This window comes from Saccoglossus kowalevskii, chromosome 13 (genome assembly GCF_978046115.1).
Source record: "Saccoglossus kowalevskii chromosome 13, keSacKowa6.1, whole genome shotgun sequence".
In the NCBI taxonomy this organism is placed as follows: domain Eukaryota; kingdom Metazoa; phylum Hemichordata; class Enteropneusta; family Harrimaniidae; genus Saccoglossus; species Saccoglossus kowalevskii.
The window spans coordinates 8,298,098-8,320,021 of NC_140653.1; the positions used below are offsets into that span (position 1 = coordinate 8,298,098).

General features: G+C 32.1%; 1 protein-coding gene across 1 annotated transcript in view; it reads right to left on the bottom strand.

The window, feature by feature from the left end:
* The window catches only part of LOC100367458 (transient receptor potential cation channel subfamily M member 3), a 72,101-nt gene that overhangs the window by 14,729 nt on the left and 35,448 nt on the right, over window positions 1-21,924 (bottom strand). The window contains exons 3-11 of the mRNA XM_085506884.1: window positions 20,108-20,276; window positions 19,507-19,720; window positions 5,891-6,015; window positions 5,303-5,474; window positions 4,970-5,144; window positions 4,502-4,625; window positions 2,663-2,836; window positions 1,839-1,973; window positions 1,316-1,363 (exon numbers count right to left, since the gene is read on the bottom strand). Coding sequence (XP_085363010.1) covers window positions 1,316-1,363; window positions 1,839-1,973; window positions 2,663-2,836; window positions 4,502-4,625; window positions 4,970-5,144; window positions 5,303-5,474; window positions 5,891-6,015; window positions 19,507-19,720; window positions 20,108-20,276 — 1,336 coding nt within the window. The remainder of the gene's footprint in view (window positions 1-1,315; window positions 1,364-1,838; window positions 1,974-2,662; window positions 2,837-4,501; window positions 4,626-4,969; window positions 5,145-5,302; window positions 5,475-5,890; window positions 6,016-19,506; window positions 19,721-20,107; window positions 20,277-21,924) is intronic.

Here is a 21,924-nt window from a genome sequence, read left to right on the forward strand (position 1 = left end):
TCTTCGTACAAAATTTAAACAGAAATGTTCATTGTATTCATGGGAAAGTAGGCATGGGTATCATGAAAAACACCAGTCAGCCATATTAGTTTGAATCACAGAAAAAATATGACATGCAACTATAACCCAATATGTATGATCATCATACCAACTTTGATCCAAATTGGCCTAGTCATCTCTGAGAAACGGCTCCGAACGGAGACTAATAATTAGTACTTGAGATATTAGAGTGAAAGCCGAAAATTGGCTAATTATGCAAATTAGATAATTAATATTGACAGATTTTAATCCAAAATTAATCAGGCATTGTGCAATATGTGCATTGTCCTAGAGCATCTTTGTATCAAGTTTCATCAAAATCCAATAAGTGGTTCTTTAGATATCATTTGAACAGTCAAGGATCAACAGCTAAAAATTAGCTAATTATCATGCAAATTAGGTAATTAATATGCAAGGATTTTAACCAAAACCTAATCAAATCTGTGCATTATCCCAAAGCATCTGTGCATCAAGTTTCATCAAAAACCAACATATGGTTCTTAAGATATTAATGGAACGGACAGACACACAGACACAATAATTGCCACGATTTTGCATAAATACATATGCATACGTGTCACTTGATGTATGAAGCATTGTGTGAAGTTTGAACATAAACTGTCAAGTCATGTCGGAGATATGGCTCTCTATGAAATAGTGTTTATTAAAACAAAATGGCCTCCAGTTTGCCACTTTTTAATGATCTAAAAACCAAAATGACATGCATTATGTACAATGTATTTACACACAATCCAAATCCAGTACTGGAATGACCTTGTCTAAACAGGGACTAAAGGTCAAGAATTGCCTGAGAAATAGTTAATGGCATGTTCAAGCAATGAAAACAAAAAAGGGAAAACCAATTAATGACTTGTCATTGTCCAACTTTGAACCAAATCGACCCTTGGCGTGTTAAGAAATGATGTTAAATAAATGTACAGAACCCAAAACATAATACCCTGTTTTGGATTACATCATATAATGTGTTTATCAAGATGCAACATAGGAAAAAAATAATTTAAATATACTCAAAACACTCCACATTATCCAAATTGTCTTTTTAACATAGAACGTAAACCGCTTTAATCTCACAAGAGACAACAGCGGAAATGTGAGTGTAGCAATTAACATATCACTGGAGTTTTAAAGACACAAGAGTTACACTGACCTTTGACCACATAAACAACATTAAATCATCAAATAATGAACATTCCAGGCAGTTGAAATTAAATGGTGTACACAAGTTGAATTTCAAACAACGCTGTAAACGCCTTACCTTTTTTATGTCCCTAGCAAGATAATGCAAAGTGCTATGTAAATCAACCTGCAATTGAAAAATAAATCAAGAGCATAACTCTTGCAGACTTGTATCCATGATCTATTTGTATAAAACAGCACCCTCTAGTGGCAGAGAAGGCAATAATAATATTCACAAATAATATAAAATTATCAAATCACAAGCAACAAAAATTAAACTGTTTACAGTTTGCAGAAAACAATTCAATACGTCCATATCATCAAAATGATAAATGCTACCATGATATATAAAAACATATTAAAACACACAAAAGCACAATTTTATTGAAAAGTGTTACTCAATATTTTAATACTGTCTTAATACAGTAAGTAATTTTGTATATTGAAGAGATAAAAAATAACAGCAAAATTAAAGCTCCTTAAATAGTTGGAACGTTATCCACACATATGTACATGTAGATATTGAGTTACAACTGTAATCAGTATTTCATTAATCAATTTTTAATATCAAGGGGGAAGAAAATGTCTCAATACACACTCACGATATTATAAAGGTCCTCTAATCTGGAAAATGTCAGGAATTTCTGAATATTAACTCCATTATCCATTAATAATTTAACAAATTCCACTCGATCGTAGGTAAGAGCATCCATCATCACTTGCTCCAAGGCTCCTTCCTGCAAGGACAAATATTTCATTTGATTTCAATAATAGGGTAGACATAACTTGAAATGTATATCCCAGTTACAGGCCTACAGGCTTATCATTGTAATTACTATAATAGCATATTAAAGTGAGATAACCATCTAAATATGGTGATTTGAAATCAATTTCCTGTCAAAAGATATTCAAGGCAAAATATCAGTTCTCAAATGAGCAGTATAAGTGTACTGAAAAACGCTGGATTTTTTTCTAAGTGTGTAGAAATGGTTAAAGATTTTACAGTAATTTATGAATATATATCGTCAAAATCACATCTGACATAAGTTTATTATTGCGTCAAACATAAGATTAATAGATGGGCAGGGGTTCTATGACCCCCCCCCCCCCTCACACACACACACAGGTTAGTTGTATAACTATCCAAGTAACACTATTATATTATATATATTTTTTTTTGGAAATTTTTTTTTAACTTTTACAATAAATATACTAAATATATATAAATATACATTTAGAAACATATATTTTCATTTCTTTTGTGTGATCCTACATCCTGAAAAAAACACATTGAAGTCTGGCAAAATATTACACAAAAATATTAATTTTTGGATAATGTAATTAAGTATAGGTCCAATATAACAATGATGTAAAGAGCAAATACGGTATTGTATAATGTCATACATAATTATATACAATGTCTTACAGGCCATTCTACACCATAGACGAACACTTGTTTTTTGGCAATGTCTTCTCTGTCCCAGGCTAACGACAACGACAGCTGGTCCAAAGGAGATGCATTCTGAGATTTCAACAAGGCAGTCAAGATTGACAGATCGATGTCTTCAGACTCATCATCATCCATGCGAAAAACAGTAATCTATCAAATGGAACAATGATTTGAAAGATCATGGAATGCAGTAATTTATAGAATGTGGTAATCTAGTAAATCAAATGATATTAAACGCAAGGAACGCATTAACATTTTCAAAAGAAATTGCCTGCACATTTCTCTTATACTTGTGTATTTTTCAATATTTTTGGAAATGAACTCTAATTTTGGACAAAGCAGACAAAATTTGAGTCAATCTTCAGTTCTTACTCAAAAGATTTTATTATTTTTGTTCCAATCTTTTAACAGAAAAGTGCAGACTATAAACGAAACTATTTTGTAAAATTGTGATGAAAAGAGGGAACTGGCGGTGAAAAGATTAACCTTTACAGACTGGAACCCTGTAATAAGAGTTTACACAATATAAAAGACCATGTTAGGTTTGCTTCCAATAAATGTACATCACATTCAATATCAACAAGCATGCAATCACAGAGAGTTGAGGGAATGAAAACAGTGATGACAACCCCTTCCCCCTCAAAATCTCAAAAAATCTCAATAATATTAGAGCTACGTCAAAACATATGAATTCAGACCATCAAAGGTTTCATAATCTCACTTCTCAAGTAGACTAGAGTTTTTACATAACCGCATTCAATTCTACAAATGTAATACAAAACAAGACATAAACCAGGGTTTTATGTTACCACATAAGCTTCCATTAAAACAATATGTTACTACAAGAAGAGACAGACAGTCAGGTGCATGCAGCCAATTATTTTCATAAATAGCTCTACTTTGTCTCTAGCGATGGATTTAGAGCTCAGAGCAGTTCTTTAGTATTGCACACTGGCATTTTCTAATAGCCACAATCACTAGCTACAGTTTCTAATGGTAAATCAGATTTCTTGCTGGTTTGTTTATTATTATTCAAATCATCCAATGAATCAAGGTTACTAATTTCAACAGATAAATCCAAAATAGTTTGTGAATTTAATACTTATTTCAAACCTGTGTGTGACCATGTATACAAAAACCACCTGCCTATAGTGAAAAATGTTATGCAGTCCCAAGGCATAACACATATGAGCAGCCTGTATAAAAAGACCATCTGTCCTATGTGACTACTCATTCAGCAAATACTTTTGAAGATTTGCCTTTGTTTAGAGGCAAAAATACTATTAAAGTAGCTTTCTTGAGTCAAACAAATTTGATTTTTATCAATTAAAATAAATGTGTTATTGTTGCAACCATACTATCTTATTATTTTCTGGACAAATAAAAAATAATAATCAAACCTCTAAATAAAGATCGTCTCTTGGGTGGTCGCTATACACAGGTTTGACTGTATATACCACATTCTTATGAATTAACCAAAAAAAAAGAAACATGCCAATATTTTCAGAGTAAAATATTTACAATAACAATTGTTCTATATAATGCCTAACTACCGGTAAAGCTTTAAGAAAACAAATTTGAAATATTCCAAAATGGAAAACTAATTTACCATTTGATTTTTCCCACACGAACAACTCATTCAAAGCAAAACCTTACACCCACCCAGTGAAATAGGTCATTCCACTAGAGCTGGTGTAAGAACAATACTATAGCATGAGAGAAAAGTTGCTAACAATTTACAAAAACTTAAGTTTCCAGGAAAAATGGAGGAAGAGTACTCAGTTATTGGGAAAAAACTTGAATCAACAGACTTACCAGATCTCTTCTTCTTATGCATAGCATTAATTCCACAAATAATTTCTCTGCTTGGTCCCGAGTAAAACTAAAAGTCTGCTGAATTGTTACTAACAGTTGATCTCTTAAAGTTTCCAACATTGTTCTAGATACAGAAATGTACAAAAAATGATGGTAATATCATTTAAAATAGTATATATGTTGAATATATTTTCATTCACAGATTTTTAATATTGTTGGCGTTCAATGGCTGTTTCCCCAAACCATTCCTATTTTACAAATTCAGTTGCTAAAATGTTGACTCATTAATATTCAAATTAGATCATTGATCTGCAAGAACATAGCGTCCTTTTATTTTACAACTAAACTCATCTTGTTCACCCAACCCATCTTCCATGCATATTTATGTACAAGGCATTGGGTTTTCAAGCTCTACCAAACTTTGTTTTTTTGTTTTTTTTTAACATAAACTCATTCCTCTTCACTTACCCATCATCCCCTGCATATTTATGTACAAAAGCAATGAGGTCTGCAGCTCTACCACTACCATCACAAACAACAATGGGTATTGGTGGCATATCAGTTACCATGGTAAGTATTGAACGAATTGTGTTTGGACCACCTTCCACTACCACGCATACAACAGGCACACAACGACGACTACCTATAACAAAATTTTAGGTTATACAATTTAAACAATCCAATTGTCAATATTTTTTCACCAACTTGACAACTATTTTGCAGCTGTTATTCAAGAATATATGAGTGATCATAATATTTATTTCTATAGACCAAAATTTTAAAGTAGAAATCTGTACTCACGAGAACTAATTCTTTGTTTTGATATGTATTTTTCTAAGTGTCTACGAAGCTTGATTTCAGCCCCATAACATCCAGCAGTACCGTTATCTACCAGTAGAAAGTGAGTGTGACTACTATTCAATATTGCTCCCTTAGATGTTGGACATGGTACTGTGTAGTAAGGTTTTACAGCCTGCAAAAAAAAAGATAGAAAAACTTAATTTTTCTCCCATGATGCATTGTCACATGATCAGTTGATTCAAAATTCTGAAGCAGCTCTAGGGCACTAATGTACTGTATAGACAAATGCATGTATATCAGGAGTCCTTGGCTGTTATCGATCAATTCAAGCAAAAACTCCAACAGGTGTGACGGAAGACCAACAACACAGAATTCACACATGAAGAAAAAATACATCTTTCTACATCCCTTTATCTTTAAATATATTACACTCCATTTGTTCAACACACATGACAGATTCAATCAGTGATCATCAGAAACGCCTCAATTCATTCATAACCAAGGGCAATTTTGCTTTCATTTAAATCAACCATACTGTGTCTAATTATAAAAAACATCCTTATTTGTTATAATGGAGAGTGTACTTACATCTCTTCCTAGAAGGTTATCTCTATTTAAAAGTACTCCCCATGGAGCGATTCCTATGGTGACGGTTCTTCCACGCATTCTTACAGATCGATTGTTGAGCGAGTCCCCGACATGAACAGTGACACCTATGTGTTAAAAAAAAATTAATAACTTAATAAAAATTATTCAATACAGATGGGTTATACCATAAAACGTGCAATGAATTATTGAGTAGGAGAAATCAGAAAACTCATATTTGATATTTTGGTGGTTTTTGAGAGCGCACATTTACAAGTAATAATAACCATCTTCACAGTTGCACTTGCTTCCCTATTTAGAAATGGTACAATCTAGTCTGTTATTAGAAACATGGGTCAAACCATTTGGTAGAGGGAAGAGTTATGCACATACTTAAGATTTTCTTCTTTAAAAAAAAGTTAAATTGCATATACCATACTGCATGTTTAGGAGAGTCGATTATATAGTAATATAGTGGGTTTTACTATATACAGAAACCAAAGCTAATGTTGAACACTGAACCACACTCAAACAGAGATTACGTTAATCAGGTTTGTACAATATAATTGTGTTATTCTAAGCTCATAAATCAAAGCCTATAATTTGGTTTAATTTGGTTCAAATGGCTGACCATTGGAATCACCAGCTACACTGCTAACAGGCGGAAATTATAGATCTATATTATCTACAACAAAAAATCATGAAATACAACGTTTACAGGTTTCTCAGTGTTGGATATTACCACAACTACAATGGTTTGTCTTCCATCAGCAAAATAGTACTACTCTGTGGCACTCATCGGATTTCACTTATTTTCAGTGACAGTAGACGCAGTATAAATGAACAATATGTCTTCAGGTTTCCTTTATAAATACATGTATACACATTCTCAGATTCACAGATTTTACAGCCTGAATGTAAAAACAGGCACCACAGTCTAGTAATACACAAACATATACCAGTAAAGCAAACCAGAAAAATTATACAAAATCATTTTGACCTATATTTTTCTAGTATTTTATTCTGCAATTGATGAACACATTTTTAATAGCTCTTTTAATTTCATCAAAATACTGATTCAAAGTCTCAATAATGGTTTTATTTACTTAACAATCACATGACTAACCATGGGTTGCACCTGATATAACATTTGATTTTTATTTAGTGTACAGTCTTGGTTTTCATGAAATATATATAGGTTGACTCTTCTGAGAATATAATTAATAATTTTACTTCTTGGAAAACTCTACTACATGTACATCCTTAGCTACATGTATGACCAATTGTTACCGATATAATTTACTAGCTTGCCTGCAATGCGCGACTGGATCTCTAAAAATTGGTCGCTATTAATATAAAGACATTTGTTGTTGTGTGAGCCCTCCCTAGCCTTTCTTCTCGTTTCTAAAGATGTTTATTTTGCAAATTTATGGTCATCACACAACTAGCTGACTTCAAGTAAGGTCTTTATTGCATATCGCACAAATTGCGAACTCTAATCCTATGAATCCATCCATGATACAAATAAAAATTCAATTTACGGTCTTTGATTTGTTAATTATGGACTGAAAACAACGATGATTGAGAATCTCGACTTGACAAGTACGTGTTGACTGTTTGATGAGAGATAATTAAAACAACTGTGATTGGTCGGTGACACACAACAGCGATCCCAAATCTTGTTAATTACCAGGCCGGAATATGGGTTGGAACAACCCATTGCTGACAAATTTCTGTATCCCTGTGTATAATAACAAATATCATTGCAGCCCCGTATGACCAACCAGAATTAAAGTCAACTATATACACAAGGAAATCAAGTTTATGGATTGCAAAACGTTAATGTGCATTTCCTCTATTCGTTCCACTAAAAGCTTTTATCGTACCACCAGACACTATTAAACAATGAGAAGAACTTGTCGCCAGTTATAATCAGTAATGTAAACACATTTGTGGAGAAAAGGAAATCAAACTACCGGTAATTCTATAATGATGCACAAAACCTTGTACATGTATAGGCAGTAGGCAAACACAAATTGTAAGGCAGTCAGTAGGATTTTCAGGCAGAAGTTTATGTCAAAAATAAGCTTGGTTTAATCCTTTGAATACCATTTCACTGTTGTCACCTTTAACAAAAATAAACATGTACTACTAGAATGTGATTCCACTTGTTAATTAATTGCTAACTATGGAAATCAACGGAATACATTTTTCTGGTCCAGGGATGTTTCTTGATTGTGAATATTTTCTTTTCCTGGTATGATAGGAAAAAAAATCTGGTAACAGTTAGCATGCAAATTAGCTACATGTATTTAACCTGCAGATGATTATATGTACCGTACCAAGTTTCAATAAATTAAAGCAAACTGTTGTTATGATACAGAATAAACAAACTGAAAACAGATAATTATGTAAAGTAGTTAATTAATATGCACAGCTTAATTAGAAGCTGATATCAGATAACCCAAAACACCAAATAGCAGGTTTATATCCTTTTGAAAATAGTTCCAATTCATATGCAGAATGTAAATTTCTACAGCTGTATTCATATGCAGAGTGTAATTACTACAGCTGTATTCATATGCAGATTGTAATTGTTACAGTTGTATTCATATGCAGATTGTAAATTGCTACAGCTGTATTCATATGCAGAGTGTAATTACTACAGCTGTATTCATATGCAGATTGTAATTGCTACAGCTGTATTCATATGCAGATTGTAAATTGCTACAGCTGTATTCATATGCAGATTGTAAATTTCTACAGCTGTATTCATATGCAGATTGTAAATTGCTACAGCTGTATTCATATGCAGAATGTAAATTTCTACAGCTGTATTCATATGCAGAGTGTAATTACTACAGCTGTATTCATATGCAGATTGTAATTGCTACAGCTGTATTCATATGCAGATTGTAAATTGCTACAGCTGTATTCATATGCAGATTGTAAATTTCTACAGCTGTATTCATATGCAGATGGTAAATTGCTACAGCTGTATTCATATGCAGAATGTAAATTTCTACAGCTGTATTCATATGCAGATTGTAAATTGCTACAGCTGTATTCATATGCAGAATGTAAATTGTTACAGTTGTATTCATATGCAGATTGTAAATTGCTACAGATGTATTCATATGCAGATTGTAAATTGCTACAGATGTATTCATATGCAGATTGTAAATTGCTACAGTTGTATTCATATGCAGATTGTAAATTTCTACAGCTGTATTCATATGCAGAATGTAAATTGTTACAGTTGTATTCATATGCAGATTGTAAATTGTTACAGTTGTATTCATATGCAGATTGTAAATTGTTACAGATGTATTCATATGCAGAGTGTAAATTGTTACAGTTGTATTCATATGCAGATTGTAAATTGCTACAGCTGTATTCATATGCAGATTGTAAATTGTCTGTATTCATATGCAGATTGTAAATTGTTACAGCTGTATTCATATGCAGATTGTAAATTGCTACAGCTGTATTCATATGCAGATTGTAAATTGTTACAGTTGTATTCATATGCAGATTGTAAATTGCTACAGCTGTATTCATATGCAGAATGTAAATTGTTACAGTTGTATTCATATGCAGATTGTAAATTGCTACAGCTGTATTCATATGCAGATTGTAAATTGTTACAGCTGTATTCATATGCAGATTGTAAATTGTTACAGTTGTATTCATATGCAGATTGTAAATTGATACAGCTGTATTCATATACAGATTGTAAATTGCTACAGCTGTATTCATATGCAGATTGTAAATTGTTACAGTTGTATTCATATGCAGATTGTAAATTGCTACAGCTGTATTCATATGCAGATTGTAAATTGCTACAGCTGTATTCATATGCAGATTGTAAATTGTTACAGTTGTATTCATATGCAGATTGTAAATTGCTACAGCTGTATTCATATGCAGATTGTAAATTGTTACAGCTGTATTCATATGCAGAGTGTAAATTGCTACAGTTGTATTCATATGCAGATTGTAAATTGTTACAGTTGTATTCATATGCAGATTGTAAATTTCTACAGCTGTATTCATATGCAGATTGTAAATTGCTACAGCTGTATTCATATGCAGAATGTAAACAGCTACAGTTGTATTCATATGCAGATTGTAAATTGTTACAGTTGTATTCATATGCAGATTGTAAATTGCTACAGCTGTATTCATATGCAGATTGTAAATTTCTACAGCTGTATTCATATGCAGATTGTAAATTGCTACAGCTGTATTCATATGCAGAATGTAAATTGTTACAGTTGTATTCATATGCAGATTGTAAATTGCTACAGCTGTATTCATATGCAGAATGTAAACAGCTACAGCTGTATTCATATGCAGAATGTAAATTGCTACAGCTGTATTCATATGCAGATTGTAAATTTCACACAGGGATGGAATAAGTGTTCACCCGGATGCAAGGCAAGCAAGCTGCAACCAATTTAACCATTATGATAAAACCAGAGACGTTGAAAGCTTTTTCTACTTTCCTGTGTGTGTGTGTGTATCTATCATGGAACATCTTCTAATCGATTTGCACTACCTCAATTTCAACACATATTACGCGCATTTGAGTACATGTAGTGAGAGTGAATATTACAGACAGATACCGATACATGTAGCAACCATCAAGATTGAGTTGTATGAGTTACCAATCAATACATACATGTATGCTGAATATGTTACATAAAAGCAACATAAAATCATAGATGGTACTTTTAGAAAATACAAACATTTCTTTCAAATTACCACAAATTATCAAAATAAAACAAATTAAAGTGACATTTGCATAAATATGTAATACATTTGCGATGTGATTGCATATTTTCCACTGCCACAAAGATTGCAATTATGATAAATATAAAATTCAACAGGCCAGTGATTTCAGAAAAGCGGATTATTAGAGAGGGATAAGTGAGGAAAAAGCTAAAGATAACATTTCGCTGCTGTCTATTTTTGCGGCACCACAATTTGATTGCCTAAAGGGGGTGGGGCACGCATGAATAAATTCCATGAGAGTTAGTCTAAGTGATTGTATTTTAAGTCACGTTCAATCAATTATTTCTTTATAAGACAGAAATGCTACCCGTACATTTTCTGTAAAGTCTGTAATTGCAGGTAATAATGACAAAATACAAACTAAAGGAAAAAGTAAGTTTCAGCAAATAGGCCTCTTGAAAACTGTACTAAGTTGTTACTGTAAGCTATTGAAGTGAGTTATTTCAGGCTTTTTAGCTGTGCCCACTTGGAAAAGACACTACTATGTATGCTACAGGAGAGATTTAAAACTTGTCCTTGGTTACACGCATACATCCAGAGAATTGATTTTAATATTCATTCCTGGTGATTGCTAACTTTCCAGAACGCTACCTTCTTTTTTTGTTGAAATTTTTTTGTTTCAAATTTCTATCATTGACTGTCAGTTTATTCACACAAGGTGTTTCTATTTTTCAGTTTGTCTGTTGCCTTAAAATAATCACAGCGACCTGATGGCTCTGGAAAGTTAGCAATCACCATAGCAACCTGACGGTTCTGATGACTGAAAAATCGTTGTTAATATCAACATTTTACACAATGATTGGTTCCAAGGCAGTGATTTATGTTAAAACAAATAAAATCTATGATAATGAAATTCACATTCATGGAAACTGAATTGATAAGAAGGTGATTTGTGAAAATAAAATAACCACATGCATATGTTACTTTTTGGTACATGTACCTATACATAAAACGTTGCAGTACAGAATTGTGAAAATTACATACGAGCGAATGGCAAAATTAAAGAATATAGCATGATTTCAAAAAAATTGCCTTAATAGACAGATTTGATTAAGTGAAATGGTACATGGACTAACGTTTTAAAATACGTGTGCATATTCAATTACAAACACTCTTGGCAAACTAACCCACAAGCCATGTTGTTTTTTACCACACTGCAGTTGACAGAGAAACATCAATAATTCACTATTCCCTTTAGCAACACGAATTTTAAATTGTTACAGCTGAATTTGTCGTGGGACTGACATCTCTTGTGTTTTGCTAACCCATGCTGATATATGATGAAAAACGATCAAAAGTAGTAAATTCTTGTATTATATTTTCTATTTTCATCATCAGAATATGCTACCCAAAAAACAAAAAAAAAGCAGATCGGAACTACATTTACTGTAAATTATGTGTGCGTACAAATAATATGCATCAACACCAACATATTGACGATAGCAGTGCATTTACGAGACATTGTTTATGTTACAACTTTTGAAACAATATCAAATAAAAGTACATGTATGAGAGACTATTAATTAAAAAACAACCTGACCAATCACAATCCGTAGAAGATGTATGATAATGGAACTGCTTGTTAACCTTTTCACTACCAGATCCCCCTTCACATCACAAATTCACAACATAGTCCCATTTATAGTCTGCACTTTCCTTCAGAAGATTGGAGACAAAAATAGCCAAGTTTTTGAGTAAAAAACTGAAAATTTACTTAAATTTTGTCTGTTGGCTCATTTCCAGAAATATTGAAGAACATAAGAAACAAGACATGAATGTCACAGTCCCTGTTAATTAAATATAAAATACTCATGTTAAAATAATACATGGAACATCTGCAAACAATTGAATTAATATGTACTCTATGTGGGTACAACTCATCATAAAGTGATAACTGAAAACTGTCATTGACCCAGGTCCAAAATCTCAGAGTACACAAAGTGCAACCAAACTATGTCTCATACATGCTCAAGAAACTGCACTCATAAATCTGAGTAAACCTTCATGTACCATATTCAGGTCTCTGTACATTACCAAAACCTGGGTTTGTTTCATTATCCCCACTATAATTCCAATCAAAATGTAGCCCTGACACCCCTCTACATTTTCCACTGATGTATTCATATTAAGTGCATATTCGGCAGAGACATGTTCATCAACCTGGCAAATTTCATCGATATCTGCTGCAGAATTTCTGAGAAAATGTTAGAGACGGCAAAGACGGAAAATTGAAAATAAGAATTATTAGGCTGTCACCTTTTACAAAACACGCCATTTTTCCTATATTTTTTAAACAAATTTTGATGAGAATGTGTAGGCAAGGGGAAATTATAATCATTAGTTCCAAAATCAACAAATAAATTATAGAAAAATACTCACATCTGGAGTAAAATTTTACTGCTGAAAAAGAATTGCTTAAAAAAACTACAAAACATAAAATCTAATAAAAAAACAATAGGTTGTCATCTATTAATGACTTGCTGATTGACATAGACATTATAAAAGTCACACTAAAATAGAATGATTTACTAGTAATGATAATTTCAAACATTGAACTGACACCGAACATCAGTTTATATGCATCATTCTGATGTAGAGAAAAAAATAATTGAGATCAACAAGGTTAGATCAGGATCTTACAAAAAACATTGCAACGAGTTGTTTGGGTTTACATAGAACTAATTAAACTGTAACAGAAATTCACCTATTCTCTCAAAGTAGGGAAAAACAAGTCACAAATTCCAGTCAATATAATAGACCCTAAATCTAGCTGTTCTATACACTGCCCATCGAGTTCCGGTCAAGTCATGTTCATTGAATTTTACATTTGTAGGCCACTACATAAAAAGTGGATACATGTGACTATGAATATTACAACAGTGATTTAATTCATGCTAAAATTACAATATAAATATAAATTGTGTACATGCATAGATATTGTCAACAGAAAATCAAATAAACAAAAATACACATACATGTACACCACAAATATACAAGGCTCGCCTGATTTTGGAAATTTGAGAGGACATTGTCGGTTCAGTTTTGTAGTTTATTGGTGTGTCTATACAAATTATGATGAGAAAACAAAAATTATGACATCTCTTCACTGCACTGGCTACTCATGACAAGTTAGTAATGACCAGAAAATGCCATGAATTGTATTTTAATAAATGAAAGACAAGCGAAGATTACAGATGAGTTACCAGGTAGACACATTCCTGTGTCACATATTACCTCTATCAGAGTACCTTCTTCACAAATTTATCTGATTTACGCCAATAAGGGAACATGATATGTAGCATTATTTATGAAATGATTAGTTTGCCAGGTTTACACTATTTGACTATCTTACTGGAGAGAAAAATAGGATTTTGTAAAGTTTTTGCGTAATTTTTAGTTGCTGTTGCAAAATAAAATTTGAAGATAATTTTAGAGAAAAATTCCTATCATGGAAAAATTTGCACAAAATGTCAATTTTGTCCAATTTCCATGACATTTGACATTCTTGTATTCTAAAAAATTGTCTGGTGACTTCAATTTTTTTTTTATTTTCAGTATCCCAATGCTATAACTCATAATTATGAAAGTATTACAAACATGACGTATCATCAAGACCCATGTATTAAAGTCATAATTATTTATTAGGGGTCCAAGCCTTTCAGGCGAATATTGGTCAAATTTGACAGGCAGGTCACACCGGCACTCTGGAAATGTTGATAAATTAGAAGAAACAGTTTTGTCCTACTGTTGCCATGACAATGGTCGACAACTATATATTTGGTCGTAGCTTAGCACAAAATGTATCTTCTCCTACAAATCTTGGACATATCACACTCAATTTTCTTGAGTGTGTGCCTGAAGTGAATATTTTTTGAGTTGATGCCAGTGCTTTTACTTGATTGACACGTGCTAGCCAAAATCATTGTTTACACTTGACGTCATTGGTTAAACAGTCATGTTAATAAACACTATACATGTTTCGTGTCTGTGTGTCTGTTCAAACTTGATGGGCTGGTCACACCTGTACTCTAGTTAGGTGGACAAATTTGGAAAAATAACAAATTCTGTCCTACCATCAGCATACACTGTAGCAACACCCGAAAAAAAAATTTTTTTTGAGTAGAGCAGATCACCAATCAGCCTGTCATTTTGCTATTTACCGATGGAAAAAATTATATTTCTAAGAATGCAATAACAATTTTATAATTATTAATAGATGCAATAACAGATTGTAAATATGAACTTTAAACATAGACAACATGTACATGAATAATGTAACACTAAAACATACCACATACATTTTAATGGAGGATATGCCAACTCTTAATAATTAATCTGTTTTGTGTGTTTGTACTTAATACAAATGCAAATAAATGAACAAACCCATACCATAGACCCTTAAGGGTCCACAGTTATAAACCTCTAAAGACTTTAATAGTAATGAAGATTTAAGTATGTCGTAAAGGTTTAATCTAAATCCAAAAGGTAATCACAGACCAGGGAATGAACGTTTTATTCATTTTATTCGTCAGTGGCAATACTTGTGTTTCGATATCATCTGGATCTGCTCCTGCCACTCAGGATTACGCTTAGGTTTACAGACTAAGAAGTTTTGTAATAAGTAGATGACATTAGATACTTATTAAATCTGCCGTAGAATTACGAACTACAAACAAGTAAAAGATGATGAGATTATCATGAGAATTATATCATGAATAATTACAAATGTTTAGAAGGGATTTAACAGTACACCTAAAACTAGGTTATAAAATTTTGCATCAGTGTACTCTTTATTGATCTTCAAGGCAGTTTGAGCTTAAATACATGTTTGAATAACAGGCTCCTGTGCATTATGAGAGAGAACTTGCCAGTCGGAACTAAAGATATCATTAGAAAATGAACAATGTGTATAGTATCAAAGCAATCGAACTTGCTGTTTTCAACAAGAATTTAAAAATATCACTTTTCACCAAAAATGACAAAAATAGTTCATCAAAATTAGATAATTAAAGATATCATCACAAAATGAAAAAATCTGAGAGAGGTCCACATGTAGTACCTATATACATGTATGTAATATCAAAGCAATTGGACTTGCGATATTTAACAAGAAATCAAAAATATTACTTTTTACCAAAAATATTCACTATAATTAGAGAATTAAAAAATACCATCATGAAATGAACAAATCTAAGAGAGGCCTACCAAAGGTACATATACACCAAGTATCAAAGCATTCATGCTTGTAGTTTTTAAGAAGAAGTCAAAAAAGTAAAATATTGACACGGACGACAGACGTCGACGGATAATCACTCATATGATAAGCTCCCTTCGATAAAGTCGACAGCGGAGCTTAAAAAATTATTATCACACTGGAAACTCCCATTTCTATTAGTGTCACATTGAGACCCATATTTTCACTGTTACATGTATAATCACTGGCAGATTTAAATGTGTAGTTGGAGATCAAATAACGCTTTCTTTAATAAACCTCAACAAAGACATTTGTTTCATACTTTCAATCTATGAGGTTTTGGAGTTTTATTTCTCAGCCTTAGAATATCAATGATTTTAATGTTTATTGCAAATGCAGAAAGTCATTGAATGAAATGAAGTCATTGTGAAATGCAACAGCATCCTTCGATTTGATATATACATATTCGTACCACAACTCAACAAGCATCTAAGAAATGAAACACCTAAATACCAATTAACAGTGCCCTTCAATTTGAAATATACATATTCGTACCACAACTCAACAAGCATCCAAGAAATGAAACACCTAAATACCAATTAACAGGCCCTTCAATTTGAAATATACATATTTGTACCACAACTCAACAAGCATCTAAGAAATGAAACACCTAAATACCAATTAACAGTGCCCTTCGATTTGATATATACATATTCCTACCACCACTCAACAAGCATCTAAGAAATGAAACACCTAAATACCAATTAACAGTGCCCTTCAATTTGAAATATACATATTTGTACCACAACTCAACAAGCATCTAAGAAATGAAACACCTAAATACCAATTAACAGTGCCCTTCAATTTGAAATATACATATTCGTACCACAACTCAACAAGCATCCAAGAAATGAAACACCTAAATACCAATTAACAGGCCCTTCAATTTGAAATATACATATTTGTACCACAACTCAACAAGCATCTAAGAAATGAAACACCTAAATACCAATTAACAGTGCCCTTCGATTTGATATATACATATTCCTACCACCACTCAACAAGCATCTAAGAAATGAAACGCCTAAATACCAATTAACAGTGCCCTTCGATTTGATATATACATATTCCTACCACCACTCAACAAGCATCTAAGAAATGAAACACCTCAATACCAATTAACAGTGCCCTACGATTTGAAATATACATATTCGTACCACCACTCAAGCATCTAAGAAATGAAACACCTAAATACCAATTAACAGTGCCCTTCAATTTGAATTATACATATTTGTACCACCACTCAACAAGCATCCAAGAAATGAAACACCTCAATACCAATTAACAGTGCCCTTCAATTTGAAATATACATATTCATACCACAACTCAACAAGCATCCAAGAAATGAAACACCTAAATACCAATTAACAGTGCCCTTCAATTTGAAATATACATATTTGTACCACCACTCAACAAGGATCTAAGAAATGAAACACCTCAATACCAATTAACAGTGCCCTACGATTTGAAATATACATATTCGTACCACCACTCAACAAGCATCTAAGAAATGAAACACCTAAATACCAATTAAAAGTGCCCTACGATTTGAAATATACATATTCGTACCACCACTCACCAAGCATCTAAGAAATGAAACACCTAAATACCAATTAACAGTGCCCTACGATTTGAAATATACATATTCGTACCACCACTCACCAAGCATCTAAGAAATGAAACACCTAAATACCAATTAAAAGTGCCCTACGATTTGAAATATACATATTCCTACCACCACTCAACAAGCATCTAAGAAATGAAACACCTAAATACCAATTAAAAGTGCCCTACGATTTGAAATATACATATTCGTACCACCACTCACCAAGCATCTAAGAAATGAAACACCTAAATACCAATTAACAGTGCCCCACGATTTGAAATATAAATATTCGTACCACCACTCAACAAGCATCCAAGAAATGAAACACCTAAATACCAATTAACAGTGCCCTTCAATTTGAAATATACATATTTGTACCACCACTCAACAAGCATCTAAGAAATGAAACACCTCAATACCAATTAACAGTGCCCTACGATTTGAAATATACATATTCGTACCACCACTCAACAAGCATCTAAGAAATGAAACACCTAAATACCAATTAACAGTGCCCTACGATTTGAAATATACATATTCGTACCACAACTCACCAAGCATCTAAGAAATGAAACGCCTAAATACCAATTAACAGTGCCCCACGATTTGAAATATAAATATTCGTACCACCACTCAACAAGCATCTAAGAAATGAAACACGTAAATACCAATTCAAAATGGCTACAATTATTTTTCATCCATGCCACCATAGAAACCAGTGTAATGACATTTCAAATTCTTGCATGGCAAACAATTGTCTGGTGACCTAATATTTGTTTTTCATTTCCGGTTTCTGATTAGAAATAATTTTGCAAGAACGTTCTCAATAAAAATAACCCAGGAATGTCTGAGGAACTGTGAAGAACATATTGTGATGCTGTGACTCAAATCATGAATATCTGTTTTTTTGAATGAGACACTGTCATCAAGCTGGGGTATAGATGATTCCTTCAGAGAATTTGTTGATTATTAAGAACACCATAAACAATGCATGAACACAATACACAGTGGGACTGTTATTGCCCTATTGAAATCAACAAAGCTTAGAAAGAACTCCCGTGAGCTGAAGGTATTGGAGGCATGAAGGTACACATGTGCCTCTGTTACAGCAAATACAGCATTTAAAAATACAACTGAAAACATGTGATGAATAGTACTTCAGATATCAGTAGAAATTAAAGCAGAAAATCGACCAATCTTTATGTAAATTAGGTAATTAATATGCATGGATTTTACCCAAAACTAATCAGGTCTGCGCATTAGCCCAAAGTATCTATGCACCAAGTTTCATCAAAAACCAGCATATAGTTCTTGAGATATCAGTAGAACAGACGAACACAAACATGTACACACATACAGGTGTACTAACTGCAACGACTCCCATTGGGTGTCCGAATCAAAAACACATACATTGTACCGGTAATATATGCTCGTGGTTACACTCTTTCACTTTGCATTTACTATTTTTAGAAAAGTTTGTTTTTTTATCATCATCACACCAGTCACACCCTTATCTTATAAAACATTGCCAGTAATAAATATGGGTTGTTTGTGCATAAGAACACTAATTATTGAACCAATATCTTGAATAAGTGAAATTCAGTAATAAGGAAAGTTGCAGCTAATACACTTTTGGAACTGAAATTTCAAGCAACTTTGATGAATTATTCTTTGTGATTAATTTGTTTTATAGAAGAGAAACTTTAAGAGCCTGAACTAGGTTTTGACTTGAATGAACTAGAAATGTATTGTATAATGCCATTTTCAAATCCAAAATGGCCACCGAAATAGGGTTTAACAAAGTCATTGTTTCCATGGAAACAAGCTCGGCACCCACAAATTTTATTTGATCTTTGTTATCTGTTTTTGACACATATTTTAAATTTTTTATTACATGTATGTGTAGCTATTAAGCTTTTGTCATTTGCATCTTATGTGATTTTCATTCAATCAACAACTTACCAGTGTTAGTTCCTCCAGTAAGCACCCAGGCACCTGTGGTTTTGGCAGCTTTCTGTAATCCCTTGCTGAAAACTCTTTTCAACTTTGGTTGAAGGTCAAAGTCTTGAATTCCACCATGGATTGATATTACTAACTTGGGTAGTTCCAATTTCCATTCTTCACGAAGTAGTTCCAACATAGATTCTGGTGGTGTGTCATGTGACAGTCGTATATACTAAGAAATGGAACATGATATCAAAATATTTCATCGCAATGCAGTGTATATATACAAATAAAAACATAATACATAATGCCACGATTGTTTTTACTGGTACACGTACAATGTATCATTCAGTGAAGATACAATTTTCAATGTTAGCACTTCCAGGTTTACCCGGTATATGCACTGTGGTAAAAATGATTAATATGGTGAATTTTCGGTCAATATTCAGTTTATACAAAAAAAATAATGGCTGAGACCTGGCTCTGAAATGGCTGAAATGTTTAATTTTGATGAATGTTTTTGTTACGCACTGTATCGGTAACACTTTTGCGTCCAGTGTAAACAAAAGAAAATGTATCAATATGACATCAATAATCTTGAACACAACTTCGCTGTTACCTGTGCCTTATTGGCTTGTCCAGATCCTTTGAATTCAAGTAAGCCATATGAATCAGTTGGTGACACTACAGTGTGTTTCTCTGGAGACCACTTTTCAGTAGCTGATGACTTGAGGTGTGTCGTTTGTGTCAGATGAGCATGACTCGCAAACAGCTTGCCACATCCACATCTGGAAAAAAAACAGTACGCAGTATTATCATAACTCATTTCTCATGAATAATTTATCAACATTATCATAACTCATTTCTCATGAATAATTTATCAGTATTATCATAACTCATTTCTCATGAATAATTTATCAACATTATCATAATTCATTTCTCATGAGTAATTTATCAGCATTATCACAACTCATTTCTCATGAATAATTCATCAGCATTATCATAACTCATTTCTCATGAATAATTTATCAACATTATCATAACTCATTTCTCATGAATAATTTATCAGCATTATCACAACTCATTTCTCATGAATAATTTATCAACATTATCATAATTCATTTGTCATGAGTAATTTATCAGCATTATCACAACTCATTTCTCATGAATAATTTATCAACATTATCATAACTTATTTCTCGGAAATAATTTATCAGCATTATCACAACTCATTTCTCATGAATAATTTATCAACATTATCATAACTCATTTCTCATGAATAATTTATCAACATTATCATAACTCATTTCTCATGAATAATTTATCAGCATTATCACAACTCATTTCTCATGAATAATTTATCAACATTATCATAATTCATTTCTAATGAATAATTTATCAACATTATCACAACTCATTTCTCATGAATAATTTATCAACATTATCATAACTCATTTCTCATGAATAATTTATCAACATTATCATAACTCATTTCTCATGAATAATTTATCAGCATTATCACAACTCATTTCTCATGAATAATTTATCAACATTATCACAACTCATTTCTCATGAATAATTTATCAACATTATCATAACTCATTTCTCATGAATAATTTATCAACATTATCATAACTCATTTCTCGTGAATAATTTATCAGTATTATCATAACTCATTTCTCGTGAATAATTTATCAACATTATCATAATTCATTTCTCATGAATAATTTATCAACATTATCATAACTCATTTCTCATGAATAATTTATCAGCATTATCATAACTCATTTCTCGTGAATAATTTATCAACATTATCATAATTCATTTCTCATGAGTAATTTATCAGCATTATCACAACTCATTTCTCATGAATAATTTATCAACATTATCATAACTTATTTCTCAGGAATAATTTATCAGCATTATCACAACTCATTTCTCATGAATAATTTATCAACATTATCATAACTCATTTCTCATGAATAATTTATCAACATTATCATAACTCATTTCTCATGAATAATTTATCAGCATTATCATAACTCATTTCTCGTGAATAATTTATCAACATTATCATAATTCATTTCTCATGAGTAATTTATCAACATTATCATAACTCATTTCTCATGAATAATTTATCAACATTATCACAACTCATTTCTCATGAGTAATTTATCAACATTATCATAACTCATTTCTCATGAATAATTTATCAACATTATCATAATTCATTTCTCATGAGTAATTTATCAACATTATCATAATTCATTTCTCATGAGTAATTTATCAACATTATCATAACTCATTTCTCATGAATAATTTATCAGCATTATCACAACTCATTTCTCATGAATAATTTATCAACATTATCATAATTCATTTCTCATGAGTAATTTATCAGCATTATCACAACTCATTTCTCATGAATAATTTATC